Consider the following 17787-nt stretch of genomic DNA (forward strand, 5'->3'; position numbering starts at 1 on the left):
TGACGGACATAATCGCAGTTAGCTGACAAATTCTGAGACTCGCTGAGCAATGGAAAACAGACCTAGAAGCCTGACTGCCCACGAACGGTGACGCGGATTCAGAAGTCAGTAGGTTCCAGCCGCCTATGGTGAACTCACTAACAATCACCAAAGAATCTCTTACACAAACGAATTTTTTGTCCCATTTTAATATTCATGGAAAGGCAATCTGGAGCTTCGCAACTGACGGTTAATTTCTGCACCGATTCTCGCCTTTACCATTGGTGATTTTCACCAAAATTTGCATGTTTTTTGACAGCTCTGTGCTGTGCAGTTTGCCATATGAACAGCGAAAATGAGTTTCTGAGGGACCCACATTTTTACAAAAAATCAGAATTAGTAAAGAAAGTTTGCAGTGCTTCCTTTGCTCCATCGTCTCGGGTCATATGATTATACACTGTCCAGTCACATTAATGTGACCACGTGTCAAAAGCTTGAATAACCACATTTTGCAGCGAGGTTAGCGGCGAGACTGACATGATGACTGTCAGTGAGGTTCTGGAAGGTGCCGACAGGGATGTGGAGCCATATCGATTCCAGTGCCGTCGCCAGCTGCGCGAGGTTTCTCGGACGAGGATCGACGACGCGAACAGCCCCATCTAGGTGGTCCGACAGGTCCTCCATTGGGCTTAAATCCGGTAATTTGGCGGCCAGGGGAGTACGATAAACTCATCCTGTTGCTCTTCGAACCACGCACATACGCTACAAGGTGTGTGACACGTCGGATGTACATGATCCTAAGGATAGCTGCATAATTTTGTTAATCCACTGTGCCTTCCAGAATGACGAGATCACCGAGAGAACGCCATGAAAACATTTCCCAGACCATAACGCTCTCTCCTCTGGCCTGGACCCTTCTGACGATTGTTGCGAGGTGTTCGTTTTCCGGCGTTTCACGCCGTACACGCCAATAGCCAATTGCCTGATGGAGCATAAAACGAGATTCATCCGAAAAAGCCACTTGTCACCTCTCATTGGACCTCCAGTTGCTGTGCTGACTAAAATCCAGCCTTTGTTACCAATGATAAACAGTCAGCATGGATGCATGAACCAGGTGCCTGCTGCGGAGACCCCTATGCAGCAACGTTCGCTGAACGGTTGTTGAGGTGACGCTGTTGGTAACCCTTTCATCTGGGCGGTAAGTTGCTCAGTAGTCGCGCTTCCATTCGCCCGCACACATCTCCAGAAACGTCGTTCCTCCTGGTCCTCTATGAGCTGTGGTGTACCACAGTTGCCTCGGGGCCGCTTTTGCCATCCACGATATGCTTTAACCGCGGCGGCACGCGAACAGTTTACAGGCTTAGCCGTTTTGGAAATTCTCCCACCCTTGACCCGAAAGCCAGTGGTCAGGCCCATTTGGACGTCAGATATGTCGCTCCGTTGCAGTATTACGACAACTGCACTGTTTTTCGCGTCCCCCGACAACGCTTTCATTGCTTTCCACTGCTAGTGCTGCCACCTGTCGTCTGCTAGTAGCTACTGCACTTTGACCTATAAAATGGGCGGTACATGACTGAACCACGTATATACACGATGGGTAGGCAGGTCAAGAAGTTTTCTAGATTAACGTGACACTGCTGCATCATTTGTGCTGCTACCTCCGTGTGGCGACCTTTTTGAATGTATATCAGCAGCCGTAGAAATCCAGCGGGCGGCAACCATTTTTATACTCAGAATGTTGCATGCTGATCCCTGACTGATTTTCATTCCTTCCACTGTTGCCTCGATTGTGATACGCTGTTCTTAGAGCATCAAGATCTCCACTTCTCTTGCTATTCCTGGATCTCCACAGAGTGATACTCAGCCACTTCGTTTTTCGCTATTCAGTCTTGGCTGACCACATTTTGAGGTGTCTGTGCCACTTAGGCATTGAGTCATACTTGTATGATTGTACGTCGTTATCGTTTGCTTCCACCAACCCAGCATGGATTCTTCCAGTGCTGTCCCCTGAGATTTTCTCGGCGTGGGTAATTAATAGTGTGCTTTCTGGAGTTCAGCCGAGTTATTGTTTCAGTTTCATGCACAGTATTTCAGCGACCGAACCATTAGTGGTCTTAATGCTGCAAGTGTGTGTACTCGCTGCCTGGACTACAACCAGATTGAGTTGTACGTACGTTTGCCAAAATCAAATATTATAAGAACGATAAATGTTCTTTAGGTCCCTTCTTATCGATCCCGGCAACCGCTGCAGATACTTGACAGCTACCAGTACAAAACTCACTGATTATGCATACCTGTTGTATCCACCCCGACTAACGCACTGCTTGTTGAAACAATAGAGACACCGTTATTGCTACTTAGACACAATTCAGTAGAAAAATTATTCTGAACCCCTACAACGCTTTGAGGATGTGCTGAGAAACAAAATCTGCGACATTCCAGTGCGCTGCTTCGCCGATCGTCACTGGGTGCGTAGTAATCAACACCACCACAAGTGGGGCCATTTTCATCACTATGCAAGAATCAGCACCTCATTCAAAGAACGCAACAGCAACTATATTTCAAGGAAGCGTACGAAGTTATCAAGCATGCACCAAATTTGCACAGTAATCTCGGCTACTCTTCAGAGATCAGTAATCAATAACATAAATCTAGAAAGTCTTTCCAATATGTGCCACGTGTGTGTGTGTGTGTGTGTGTGTGTGTGTGTGTGTGTGTGTGTACGCACGCAAGCACGCTCTGAGGATCTGAGTGTAATACAACGACGGCCGTGCTTATGTTGATGAAAAAATGAAGAGTGAACTATTTCGTCTACTGAAAGAAACATCAGTTTACGCGCCTGAGCTCCTAGCCATTTACATTAATGTGTGGTGTCTTTTCTTTCGGACATGTCCGAAAGAACACACTACGCGTTCATATTATTGATTCACCTCGATAGGCAATGAATCTGCAATCTTCCGCAGCTGTATTTTTTCGCTATACTGCTATCCGGGAACATTTTCCGGAACTGGTGACTCGCATGGTCAGCGCAATTAATCGGCAAATTATGTTGTAAAATAAAAGATGCAAATAAACATTCAGCATTTATCACTCCATCACTTTCACTTTTGTCGCTGAATTCCAGTTTTTTATTGTTCTTGACTCACTTCAAATTGTCTCGGTGCTTTTTTGTTCCCACATGTTTGGAAACATCACTTTTTCCACCATGTGATACGCAAATGTCACATCGGCAAACGGTACAAAAAGCGAACAACGGGCCTTTCCTCTACTCGATAATGCACGAAAACTGTTCCGAAAATTGTTTTAAAAAGACGGAGTTGTATTTTTGGCCATGTTTAAAAACAAAGCCCCGAATCGAAACACTACGACAATATGCATCAACACACGTCCAAGCAGAACACTGTGCGCTACCGAGGTTACTACGTGTGCACTACGGGACATCTTCGAAAAAATGCGCGGGAAAGAGGAAAAATAACTATCGATATATAAATCGCGCGCGACTTCCTGATTTCTATAAACTTCGGTACGTATTGATTAAAGTCGACTAATACGCAACGAATTCCGGCAACTGGCGAAAAAAAAAACTGAAATGGCGGGTTTTCAGAACAAAAATCGTAAGTTTGACGATAACTAGTAAAAATCGGGAGAAATACTGGAATAACATAGAGGCGGGAGAAAAAGTGGAAAATCGGGAGTCTCCTGCTAAATCGGGAGAGTTGGCAGGTATGTACAGTAACAATTCTGGACGTGTGGGGTGTCTCATTGTCCTCCTGGAATTGCCCAAGTCCGTCGGAGTGCACAATGGACATGAATGGGTGCAAGTGATCAGACATGATGCCTACGTCGGAGTCGTATCAGGGGTCCCATATCACTCGAACTGCACCCACCCCCACACCATTACAGAGCCGCCACCAGCTTGAACAGTCCACTGCTGCCACGCAGGGTCCATGGATTCATGAGGTTGTCTCCATACTTGTGCATGTCCATCCGCTCGATACAATTTGAAACGAGACTCGTCCGAACAGGCAACATGTTTCCAGTCTAGTATCGGGCCCAGGCGAGGCGTAAAGCTTTGTGTCGTGCTGTCACCTAAGGTACACGAGTAGGCTTTCAGCTCCGAAAGCCCATATCGATGATTTTTTGTTGAATGGTTCGCACGCTGACACTTGAAGGCCCAGCGTTGAAATCTGCAGCAATTTGCAGAAGGATTGCACTGCTGTCACGTTGAACGATTTTCTTCAGTCGTCGTTGGTCTCGTTCTTGCAGGATCTTTTTCCGGCCGCAGCGGTGTCAGAGATCTGATGTTTTACCGGATTGGTATATTCACGGTACACCCGTGAAATGGTCGTACGGAAAAATCCCCACTTCATTGCTACATCGGAGATGCTGTTCACATCGCTCGTGCGCCGACTGTAACACAACGTTCAGACTCACTTAAATCTTTATAACCTGCCATTGTAGCAGCAGTATCCGATCTGTCAACTGTGCTAGACACTTGCTTTTTAATGGGCATTGCCGACCGCAGCGCCGTATTCTGCCTGTTTACGTTTCTCTGTATTTGAATACGCATGCCAGTTTCTTTTAGCTTCAGTACATTATGCATACAATTTAGTAGTATCGTTTAACATATACGACTTTTCTTACGAAAGGCTAAACGTAACGCATAATGCATTAGGTATTCTATAGATCGCACGTGGAGGTTCAAATGGCTCTGAGCACTATGGGACTCAACATCTTAGGTCATAAGTCCCCTAGAACTTAGAACTACTTAAACCTAACTAACCTAAGGACATCACACACACCCATGCCCGAGGCAGGATTCGAACCTGCGACCGTAGCAGTCCCGCGGTTCCGGACTGCAGCGCCAGAACCGCACGACCACCGCGGCCGGCATCGCACGTGGAGATGATCCATCATTGAAAGGGCGCTATTTCCGGAATAAAGCCCATACTTAAACGACGTCGCAGTGAAGAAGTCGCAGAAACAAATCTGCAGTGTCTCGAATGTAGCCCTTTTCATGCATAAAGGTGCATCTATGTGTACAGAACCTGGTTCCGTCCTTAATTCATTTTGTCAAAATTTGGAGTAAAGACCTTTCAAAAATGACTGTATCAATTATAAAGAACCCATTCTTTTTCGAGGTATGATGTGTACTCCGGGTCATTACTTCGGAAAACACTGAATGTATATCTAACCTCCATTTATGCGCTCATTTGTAAATTTTGCGTCTGGATATTGTGAGATAATTCCTTGTTTAACATGCTAGCCAGTAATGTAATTTCTCCCATACTAGATGACGAAATACATCCCCATATCAAACCGCTACGCTCACCTTGTTTTACAGTAGGTTGCAAATGTCTATCCTGCAGCTCCTCATTTGCCTTTCCCAGCACCATTTTTCTTCCGTCTGTTGAGAAGACAATGAATTTGCTGTCATCGACAAATACACCATGATGCTTTTGTGACGTGAACTTTGGAATTGGAGCGTTTCACATCGGGGCACTTTGTTCACGAATGGCATTTTCCCTTGCCACTGTTCCGTTATACTCGTCTTCCCTGGTAACCTTTCGGGCAGTTGATTCACGTACTTGCTTACTACGTTTTGAAGCAGATGGATTTCAATTTTAGGTGTCCTTAATAGAAAGTTAGGATCAATCTTTCTCATAATCGATTTCTCTTCTCTTTCATTTAGCTTGCTTGGCTGCCCTTTTTGAGGGACAGATTGTATCCCATTCTTGTTCTCAAATTGTATTATAGCATCCTCAACCGTATTTCTGGATATTAGCAAATGGGAAATATTTCTGTAGCTGTAGGCCGTTGGCATAGTGAAAGATGAAAAATTGTCGCTGTTCGAACGTCATGTTGCATCCCGTTGCGACCTTGTAGACCACGTGGCAGGAAGGAACAATAAGTGAGCGGACAAGGAGGAACAGATCTACCATACAACACCACAACGCGCCTTCATTCAGAACTCGACTGTTCTTAAGTGCCCGAATGTTACGGATTTATTCTTTTACGACCCTTTCAAATTAATTAAAAATGTTCGCTAACACCTTTCAGTGATTCAGTTATCATATGTTATTTAACAGTTCTCTTTCTTATTGGAACGGACAAATTTTGTGGACGTTCGACACGCAGTCACTTAACCAACACCAAAGTTATTAAAACAGTGCAATCCAGCTTTAGGGACCCAGTGGCCAGCGATTGTAGGCGTACGACTGTGAATGGTCCATCACTTAGGAAGCACTTGCTCCGCAGTGAATCACTGGGGTACTGGAGAGCTCATAACGCTAACAGCAGGCGGAGGGTGTGTGCCGCGCGTGGGTGGACGCTGCGTGAGGTGGGGGTGATGACGTCAGGAAGGAGCGCCAGCTGTATGCGTGACCTACTTAACGAACTGCCAGCTGCCCCGCGCCTGGAGTTGCGGTCAGCGAACAAACACCTGCGTCACCTGGGTTTCGCTGGTTTTGACTGCTTACCGGCTGAAGTTCCATTACTTCACTTTTTCCCGCCATCACTTTCTGTTGAGGCAAATCGGTCACCGCACTAAGTGACAAACCGTTCCAGCAAGGAATACAAAGATTTCTGGTTCGAATAATGGAACTTGCTTCAGTCTCATTCCGCGCTTTATTTAGCAAAAATCTTACATTGAGTTTATATACAGGGTATGGAAAGATAATTTGACCAAAGATGCAAGGGCAGAAAAATAGCATCAAAGGAAGGAATTTGCGTATAGGAACTCGGGGACGTATTTGCATAATTTCTGCGCTACATAAACGTAACTGAAATCTGACAAATGTACATCTGTACTCAAAGTGAAAAGTGATTCACGAAAAATGTATATCCAAAGAAAGCGTTTGGAGTAATCAGTCGTCACGATGACTACAGCAAAAACTTAGTGTCGCATACACATGTATCATACTTAGCTAACGTGCCATACAGAGCTTATTTATAAATGAAAACAAGCACATTCCCATGTTTTATCTTACAACAGGCTTAAAAAGGACAAAGTAAATGAAAAAGAGTATGCTCTCGTATACAGACGTGCCATCAGTTAATTAACATGACCATGTCGTAGCAGTTGTTCAAACTGACCACCGTTTTCACGCTGACGCACGGTGACGCAGGGACGTGCGTGTTCTCTGAATTATGCCAGTAGTAGTCTGAACCACTTTTGCTGCTGCCATAATAGGAGCCACCAAGTCCTGTTCATCTTCAAATGGTGTTGCACACATGTTGTCTTTCATGGCACCCCAGAGTAAAAAATCCAATGGTGTCAAGTCTGACGAATGTGGAGGCTACCGCATTGGTCCGCCGCGCCCGATTGGTATGTCAGCAGATGCCCTGTCTAGGTGATATTGGACAGCATGTGCAAAATGTGGAGTTGCATCATCATGTTGGAAGCAAAGGTTCTGCCTGACTCTCAAATGGTACATCCTCCTGGAGTGCAGGCAATACTTATTGCAAAAACACATGTTCAGTGTGAGCATTAACCTTTGAGGCAACATGGGTGAGTCATTCACAATTCCCACCCACGTTTGCAGCACATCGCTCTTGATGACAATGTATGTACGTTGCATGAGGATTCTGTAGTGCCCAAACATGGCTGTTGTGTGAATTGGAAATGCTTTCGTGGGTAAAGCAAGCCTCGTCCATAGACAGCACACGACAGGGAAATGTGGCTCTTGTGCTGCTTGTTGTAGGAACCAGTCAACAAACTCCAGACAGCTAGAGAAGTCACCCGGACCCGACAGCATGTAACTTTTGTTGCTGGATAGGATGTAAACCAGTCTCATGAATGACATTCCAGATGCGACGCTGGTCTCTGCCAAGTTTATGAACGTCTTGTCTGCTTCTTGTCATTGGATCTTGCTCTGTTGGATGTAACTTATCTTCGTCAAACTCAGCTTTATGAACAGTGCATCTCCTGCTTGTATCATGCTTATTAGCTCACATAGATGTTGTTTCTCTCATATGTCTGTCAACTGATATAAAAGTAGCTTGCAATATGGATAATGTTCCTGGTAAATCCTATGAGCCACCCTTGCATTGTCAAGAACAGCGCCATAGGCCAAGTGCATCTCAATCAGCTTATTCCATGTGAAATGACATTCCATGTTGCTGTTTCTCAGCACTCACTCACTCCTTGGTACCTACTCAAGTTGGACCACTATCCAGTTACGGAGATGTGTACGGGCAAATAGATGTGCAACTATTGAGCAACTCATCACCCAAATGAACCTATGGGTTACCAACAGTGTGCCCTCAATGACCGTTGAGCGAATGTTGCTCTTCATGGGCCTCCGCAGTGTGCATTTGGTTCATACGCCCATGCACACTGCTTATTAGCAATGAAGGCTGGAATTTTCATGTCGTTACTGCAACTGCACATCCACTGAATGGTGACAGGTGGCGTTTCCAGATGATTCATGTTTTATGCTCAATGAGACAGATGGCTTTTGGTATGTACAGCCTAAAATGCCTGAAAGTGAACGCCCTGCAACAGTTTACAGAAGGGTGCGGCCCAAAGGAGGGTGCATTATGGTTGGGGGATTGTTTTCGAGGCATTCTCTGTATATCTTGGTCATTCTGGAAGGTATATGGTCTATGGGGACCATGTCCATAACTAGGTACAGGGCACCATGTCCGTCACTGCATGCAGTTTTTTTCCCCTCAGCATGATGGTATCGACCAACAGGACAATGCAGTGTATCACACAGCGTGTATTGTTCATGTGTGATTTGAAGACACAAGGATGAATCTACTGTACTTCCCTGGCCACCAAACTCCCCGGATTTAAACCCAGTCAATAATCTGTGGGACCTCCTGGATTGCACCTTTCAGAAGCTCATTGACACTCTTCCTAAACATCTCACTTGGTCTGCGCTGTAAAATATAATTATTTAAGCTTTTGACAGTTTGTCACATAAACAGACTGGATAGTATAATGCAAAGAGCATAAATTTTGATTGATGTAACCTCAGATCATGTCTTATGTCATCTGGGACATAACACAATCAATGCATAAAATAGCAATAGCAGGAAAATTGATTCACAGATGAAATTCATGCTTCAGAGCACAATTTCTTTCTAACATTACTGAAAATGCAATAGATCAGAGGTAGAAGGATTAGTTCTTGCTCTGGTTGGATAGTAATGGCAATTTGCAGGTTTGAATTTATCACCAGGTAGAGATTATGGGGACAGCAGTAAATGAGGAATCTAGTATTAAGAGTAAAACGTGTATACAAGAACCAGAAAAACCTGTGAGCCCCTGTAAGCCAAGGGTGAGCAATATATTATACCAGTTAATTTCATTAAAAAAAAAAAAAAATAGGAATCGGCTAATAAGACGGCTATAAGCAAAACAACGGCAGGGTGTTATGTGATAAAGCTTAATAAGAGCTTCAAATAAACAACAGTTGGTCTCTTAACATCTGTGAGCTCAAAGGTTCCATGCTGATTCTTAATCTTTCTTCCAAAATCATACTGTTAAAGCATAAAAACACACAAAGCTATATTTATCTTATTTCATGATATATGCTGTCATAGACTTCCCCTTTCGTGTTAGGTAAGTTGACACAGTGACAGGATAGACTTCTGACAAAAAATAGAATAAATTCCAGAAATTCCAAACTGAGGAACTGCCAGTCACTTGTTGGATCTGAAAAGGGAGAAATAATGCCAAAGAAAAAGGGTACATACATGGTAATTATGATATGTGGCCGAACTTGTGTACTTATCAGTACAGTCATATGTTTGTTTATTGGAGAATTTATTTAACAGCCATTTGTACCACGTAATATCAGGGAATTTTGCTGTTAAAAATATAAGAATTCAGAATCATATGCTGCCTGACAGAAAAAATGGAGGTCCCAGGGAACATAGTCTAATGTTGATGTAACTGTGTACATGTACACATGATTGATGAATGTTTAAATCATCAGAATTGCAGTTGTCTGTGATAAGTAGAATGACCCCAACAGAGCGTTAATGTTGGGTTTCTTTAATGTCGTTACCAGCAACAGCAGTTGAGTAATCACTCTGAAGGATATGGAAATGTTGCACACTCAAGTGGGACCATGTTATCAGCACCTGACAGTTTGAAAAGAAGCACATTGTGGGTCTCAGTTTGACTGGCTGGTTGAATCGTGCAGTATCCGTATTTGTGGGACATTTGGATGTGACAATGGCCTCATGTTGGACTGCGTGGAAATGTGAGGGCAAGCATACTCCTCATCAAGTGTTCAGTCAATCATGTCTGTCCACCACAAGGAAGATCACTACATCATGCACCAAACACATTGTAACCCATTCACATCTGCTTCTGCCATCCAAGAACAAGTAAGGGATCCTTCTAACATTCTGTGGAATCCTACACCATTGATCAGAATAGCAGAAGCTGGACTAGGAATTGCCATTTCATGCATAGGCTGCAGTTAATACAACACCACAAATGGCTGTGTTTGGAGTGGTGCCATGACTGGGAAGTGTTGACTGCTGATGAATGACATCACATTGTATCCAGTGATGAATCACTGTTCTGTACTACTCCCGGAGACAATCGTTGGTGATTATGGTGCTAACTTGGGGAGAGGCCCCAATATTCCAGTGTCTTGGAGAGGCAAGGTGGTGGTACACAAGGCGTGATGGTGCGGAGACCCATCAGATATGACTTCAGATTATGGCTGCTAGCAATTAAGGAAACTCTGATAGTTTGTCACAGAATGTTCCCTGTCATGTGATGGTACCATGTGGCCATTTTGCTCATCCACATGTGGAATGCATAGTCATGAACTGCCTGTATGATGTTGAGACACTCCTGTGGCAAACAAGATAACCATATCTTTCTTCGACGGAGCGTGTGGGACCAACTTGGATGTCAACTCCATCCCAGTGCCAGTATACTGGATATCACAGACCAGTTAAAATAAGTTTATACAATAGCTTAATGACATACTTCCCAACTGAGTAAGTGCATGCATTCTGGCTAGAAGGGCATGGAATCTCATACTTATAAGCAGGCTCCTGCTGTCAAGATCTTTGTAAATTTCACTCAGTTTTATAATCACTGAAATAACATCACATGTCCCCTAAAGCTGCGAAATTTCATTTTGTTTCCTCTTCTCATTCTGGGTGCTTCATTTTTTTCTCAGGCAGAGTAATTGCTATTATGGTTATGCTTTCATTAATTTTATGTATTTTGGTTACTTAAGTCTTTTTGGTGTTACAGATGTGTTTTTCCTTTTACAGTGATGAAGAGCGGTACAAAAAAACATTATGGAAGAAAGTAAGAGTTGGAGACCTAGTGCATTTATCAAACAATGAGGTAATTCCTGCAGATATTCTTCTTCTGCGGTCCAGTGACCCTAATGGTATTTGCTATATCGATTCTTGCAATTTGGATGGAGAGACCAATCTGAAACAGAGACAAGTGGCGAGTGGTTTTGTGGAGAAGGTAATGCATAATCAGAAAATGTTTGAGGGCATTTATTTAAAATAATTTATTTTACTCTTTGTCTATAGCTTTTATGTTTGCATCAAATTAGAATTACGTTATAAGTTGATTAGATTTTTCTGTAATTTATGTCTAACTTATAAATAACTTCTCTGTTAGGAATTAGGACCAGTCACACACATCCTTTTTCCTACAAATTTTGTGTTAGAGATAGCTCATTAAGGCTTGCATTTGGCAGAAGGGCTGTTCAAATCCCCATCCAAATGTATGGTTTCCACAGTTTCAGTAAGTAACTTAGACAAATTCCTGGAGGGTTCATTTGAAAAGGACTGTGATGATTTCTTTCCCCATCCTTCTCCTTGTTCTCCCATCCCTGATGGCTCATTATAAATGGGATCTTAAACTCTATCTTTCTTTTACTGCTTATCAACTTCCACTGAATGAATGTAACTCTTTTGTTTTTATTTTTTTTTCTGACCAAATGCAGTTTGTCTTTAAAATGAGAACTTCATGCATTAAATTAAATAAATGAGCTTATTAAATTCAATAACACTTCTGCAGAAAGTTATTTAGTAATAATACATCGTTCCTTTTTATTACACTGCAAATTTTGGGACAAAATGAAGATGGTACATAGTACTTTTAAGTAGAACAGTGTTAAATGGGTGCAAAGGTAATATCAGTGACCCTGAACTTGAGGCACCTATGAGAGTGTGATATTGAAACCTGGAGGAATGGAAAATGTGATTCAGCTGTTAAATAATAAGACACTATGGAAAACTTAATGAACTCTATGTTGCTGATACTGTTTCACATTTAGTGACTGTCCTCATTATGACAGTGATACAGATTTGAATATTTTATCGTATTGGAGAACTGCTGAACCATTCAATTGACTAATTGGTATTTTTAGCAATGTCCTTTCATACTTCAGTTTACTTTCAGTACTGAATATTTGTGTTCTTAAGACAGATAATCTGAGAGTAAATGGACAAATAAAAGACAACCAGTATAGATTCTGTTACAGGACAAAATCCTGTCTCCAAGTAGCTGAATGATTAATGGTACCTGTGGGATTTCAAGATGCATAGGAAAATATGATCAAAACATTGAAAACTACTGAAATGTGTCATGATGTATGATCCTGCATTGAATATATTTTATTTATAAAGATGTTTTATCATGATGTGCCCGAACACACTGCAAATCTGACAGACTATCAGAAATTCATATGGTATCATATTTTGCCTTGCTTGCTGACAGCAAACTTTCTTCTTTGCAGTAGTCAGTGGTATGGTTTCATATTAGTGATGCATGTTATGCAAAATAAATGTCTCTCTCCATACCCTCTTTTGCAGCAGAGTTTACTAACACATGTGAAGAGGGATCTGGTTCAAATTGTGGTGGTGGAAGAAAATTTCAACAATCTTCATGATTTTTCTAAAGAGAGGAGAGATGGTGATGTAAAGTTTGTGATCACCAAACTTATGCCAGTATCTGGAGTTAAATCCCTAAGCCTATTCATGGTGTTTCAAGAAGTGAGTGCATATCAGACTGTTCATGATAATTTACGTGCCATATGGATATGTTAAGCTCGATAGTGACCTTTGTGTGATTTAAGAGGAGTAGGATATGTATCGGCACCAAATTTCATCCTCTCCCTTCTCTCACATCCTTATCAAGAAACCAAGCATGGCACTGAAATTCAACACACTGATCATAGTTCCCTACAGTGGACAGATACAATTTAGACAAAACCTACACTTTGTGAAGGATAGGTGCCAGAGTTTGTGAAAAAAGAAAACCTTTTCAAATAGGCTACTGGATTTATACTCTGGGGCATCCAGCCAACAGTACAATGTGAATTTAAATTAATAAAAATAATAGAAACATTGAGTTCATGAATTTAACTAAAAGATTAATTTTAACGGACAATTATGACTTAGTTATAATATTATAAAACTCTGTTTTATGAATTTACCATAGAACCGAAGATCATTGTGTCTGTCATACAGCTGCTATTTTCATATATGACATGAACCAAAATGTTGATTACTGCGTATTATTCATGATTTTAGCAAGATATATTTGAACCATGTAAATTCCGATCAGTGGTGGAAGTTGATGGGCCAACAACAAAGATCTATCGCTTTCATGGTTCAATTGTGCATCCAGATGGTGAAAGAGTACCAGTAAGCACAGATAATCTTCTTTTGAGGGACTGCATGGTGAAAAACACAGATTTTGTGGAGGGAATCGTTGTCTATGCAGGTAATAAGTTTATATTGGAAAAGAAATTAGATTGATGTAGATTTTTGTAAAGTATTGTTCATGTTTTATGCAAATTACAGTTCGTACTTTTTGTTTTTAATGTAATTTTATCTATATTTAAATAACCACTATTTCCACACATAGCTCAAAGTACAAATATGAGAACAGAATTCAACATAACTTCCTCTTCTAAAAGAAAAGGTAACATTATGTTGTTTATGTTGTTGTTTGTTTATACATCCCTACCGATTCTATGTTAGTGAAAGCTTATTGATATGTTGCTTTACAAAGTACAAGTATGTGTATTTTTAATTCTGTGTCATCATCTTTCAGAGTATGAACTTTGAGTACATAATGAAATTAAGAGAAATAATCAAGCTTTTGAAGTTCTATAACAATGGTTAACAATGACTAATGATCAAATATAATTTTGAGTGATGAGACTGAGTAATCTCAAAATAGAAATTGAAACACTTTTGAAATGTTTAAAAATATATTTTAATTTAGTTTCGGAATCAATATTTGGATTTTATTAAATTCAAATTTGAAAAACAAAGTGGTAGATGTTCAGATTACTTAGTTAGCCTTGGCCATTGTGAACCACTTTCCTGTTGCTATTTTAAAGAGGAACATAGTTTTCTTTTTGTTCTCCAACAAGAGCATTTTTAAGATGCTTCCCGTCTTTTCCCTTTTACAACAGGGCATGCTGCTTATATGAAACAGATACTGTAGGACAGTGAAGTTTCGAAGTCGTTTGATTTACATTTTTTCAGGACAAGTTGCTCATTGCTCTCAATTCATTGAAAACACCCAGCTTATGATTTGTAATAATATGGTTTTTTAAATTTAATTTGCAGACTTCCCAGTTTTACATCATTTTTGGGAGTCATTTTAAGTTCTTTTCAGTCATGTTAAGACACTTTTTAATCAATTTTTTTGTAACCGCAGTACCTTTTTGGGCATATTTATACATACGTTTGAAATGTGTATTACACAAAGACAGTACATCATTAAGTTTTATTGATGAAAAAATGCTGACTAAAAATGTAGTTCGGTGATGTCAGAATCCTTGTGATAACCTCAAAACCCTTGTGACGACTCTAGAACCCTTGCTATGTGTTCTCTACATTAGTTAAAACTGCGTTTACATCTGAGACTGGATATTATTTGCATAAGTACGGTAACTTTAAATCTCTGGATCCCTATAACAGATAATGATACTGAGTAGTTTCAAGGTTCCCCGAGAACATCATGTTAGTAACATATAGTAAAAATGCGGCCTTTTTCACAATGACACTTTCCATGCTCAAAAAACATGGTCTCGGGTTTTCTCAAGAACTGCTGATGGACAAATGGTACTTTATAAGCGGCCTAAGGTGCGCCATTGACTACACCTAACACAACAGAACCAACTGATTTGCTCAATTTACCTGATCCGGAGGAAGCGTGTAGTGTTTAAATTGTGACCCTGTACTGTAGGATAGCTGCAGTATGCCCATTCTTCCAACAGATCATTAGACCATGGACTATCCAAATCAATTGGCCCTTTATCCTTGTGATAAGCAGAACCTGAGATATGACTTGTGTTTTCACTTGTGGTTTTTGGAATATATTGGTAGGTGCACTGTCGTGCATGGACCGATAATGCTATTTGTAGCATTTCATCATACTGTGGTATTTTTTATTGAAGTGCTGAATTACTTTCATTGCTTTCTGTCTTATCTTCAAATGTCACACGCAGTGTGGTGACTAAAGACACACATGTTGCTTTTGTTACTTCGACAAAGTACGTTGATGATATGAGAGAGAATGCAGTACAGTGCAGTAGGTAAAAAAAAGTTAATCTTGAAATGTCAGGTCTCAGTTTACTAAATTCTCCAAAATTCGCCCTTAATTTATAATCCTACGAAAGTACTTTCAAATAACAGATATTGCATGTGATTTTTCTGATAATATTTGTTTTCATTTGTTTGGTGTGATTGGTTAAAGATCTACAGTCATATTAAAGTATTTGAGAGGTTGGCCTGTAATGTCAATGAGGGAGTCAATTCTCTTTGAAGCACATCAATTTTGCAAAACTAGTTTCCATAGATGCAGTTTATCACAAAGTTTTCACTACAATAATAAGGATATTCTAAATTTCTACCTTTGGCAGTTGAGGGTTAGTGTCCCATTTTTCTCAACATTGAAAATATTTGTCTTCCTCGCATCCCAAATTCAATCTTATACAGTTTTAAGTTTTGTAATTTATTTAGATGGGGGCTAGGAGGGAATGGGGCACCTGAAACATGTTGGATGTATGGTGCGTGGCAGTGGATACCCTGTACCACTACTAGTCATTTCCTATCTGTGTAGCTGGTGGTCAGGGAAACTGAAGTACAGGGTTATCAGGAGATGTTGATTCACAAAATAATAGTGTTCTGGAAACAATGTCCATTACTCACATAAGAACATCTAACACTCTAGTAGGGAAGAAAATGTTCCTGAAAGAAATTTGTGGCATTTTCAAAGAACTCTTGACTTGATTTGCTGTTGTATGTGTTTCATCCCAAATTTTGATAGCTAATTTTTACCTTTGAAAATTTATTACACTGGTACACAAGTCCACAGATCTAAGTGCTTGTACATGTAGCTATAGAAATTTTGGTGTTACCATTGGATTTAAAGTTTCAATGATCTACAAGCTGTTAATACAATATACTTACTTTACTGATGCCTGTAACCATTCTACCAGAGGGCAAAAAATATTCTTTTCCAGGACATGAAACTAAAGCAATGTTGAATAATGGAGGGCCTAGGTACAAACGCTCCAACTTGGAACGCCAAATGAATCTGGATATTATTTGGTGTGTTCTTATTCTCATTGTCCTATGTGTAATTGGTGCTGCTGGCTGCAAGTTGTGGTTGTCTTCATATGATGGTATCTCAGTGCCACCATTTATTCCTAGCATGCAGAATTCAACAACTGAAGGCATTTTGAGTTTCTGGACTTTTGTTATAATCCTGCAGGTAATAATTTTTTTTCACTTTTGGATATATCTGTGAGGTTTCTCAAGATGTTTTGCTATGCATCTTTATTTATTGCATTATTTATGGAACCTGTACATAAATTCAAATACCAATCTTTCTCCTGTAGAACATTAAGGTGGACAAACATTTAATGTATTGAGCCATACATAATTCTGTCTGAGAATCTGTGTGGTTTAGTCATTTGAATGTCCCCTAATTTCTCGTTATGTCTTTTTGATGTTGATGTATTCTTTGTAAGTAGATCATGCCATTTATTATAACTGTTATTGTACCTTCCAGATAATGATACCACTCTCACTTTATGTGACGATAGAAATGGCAAAACTTATACAAGTGTACCATATTCACAATGATGTCAATTTGTATGACCCAGAAACTAACAAAAGGATAGAGTGTCGTGCATTGAACATACCAGAAGAGCTGGGCCAAGTGAGTATTACCACATAAATGATTGTAAATAAAAGCACTGCTACACGGGATAGCTACGTGGTCTGAGGTCTCTCTCTCTCTCTCTCTCTCTCTCTCTCTCTCTCTCTCTCTCTCTCTCTCTCTGATGCTAATGATAATAATTAAAGAGTGTGTTTTTAAGAAATAAAATAATGAATATGATTTTAGTAGCACACAGTCTAGATGGGGGAGTGCATGAGTAGGTTTTTGAGTGACCATGAATGGTTGATGATGAAAACAGAACACAAATATGAAAGGGCAAATCGAGAGTAATGCAAAACAGTGTACAAACAAAGCTGCAATAGCAGACAAAGAGAGAAACCAAGAACAAGTGAGTGATTATATGCAAAATAATGTCGGTGATCAGAAAACTTTGGCATCAACAACACAATTCGATGAGAAAACGGTGTACACTTTCCTCCTTGCTTTTGTACCACCAGATTGTCGTGCCAGTTAATGTGAAGCCCACACTGCCCTGGATAGCCAGTGCTTAATCTTAATAACCAAGTCCACTGAGAGTACCAAATCTCTCCCCACTTTAATAGGTGCATAGTGTCGAAAATGACCAGACCTATGTTTTGCCCACTGTTTCGCCAGTGGAA

General features: G+C 40.6%; 1 protein-coding gene across 3 annotated transcripts in view; it reads left to right on the top strand.

The window, feature by feature from the left end:
• The window catches only part of LOC124788426 (phospholipid-transporting ATPase VA), a 344887-nt gene that overhangs the window by 229026 nt on the left and 98074 nt on the right, over positions 1 to 17787 (top strand). For all 3 annotated transcript variants that reach the window (XM_047255695.1, XM_047255693.1, XM_047255696.1), the window contains exons 3-6: positions 11233 to 11437; positions 13516 to 13708; positions 16467 to 16717; positions 17018 to 17167. In XM_047255695.1, the coding sequence (XP_047111651.1) occupies positions 11233 to 11437; positions 13516 to 13708; positions 16467 to 16717; positions 17018 to 17167 (799 nt within the window). The remainder of the gene's footprint in view (positions 1 to 11232; positions 11438 to 13515; positions 13709 to 16466; positions 16718 to 17017; positions 17168 to 17787) is intronic.

This window comes from Schistocerca piceifrons, chromosome 3, assembly GCF_021461385.2.
Source record: "Schistocerca piceifrons isolate TAMUIC-IGC-003096 chromosome 3, iqSchPice1.1, whole genome shotgun sequence".
Lineage (NCBI taxonomy): Eukaryota > Metazoa > Arthropoda > Insecta > Orthoptera > Acrididae > Schistocerca > Schistocerca piceifrons.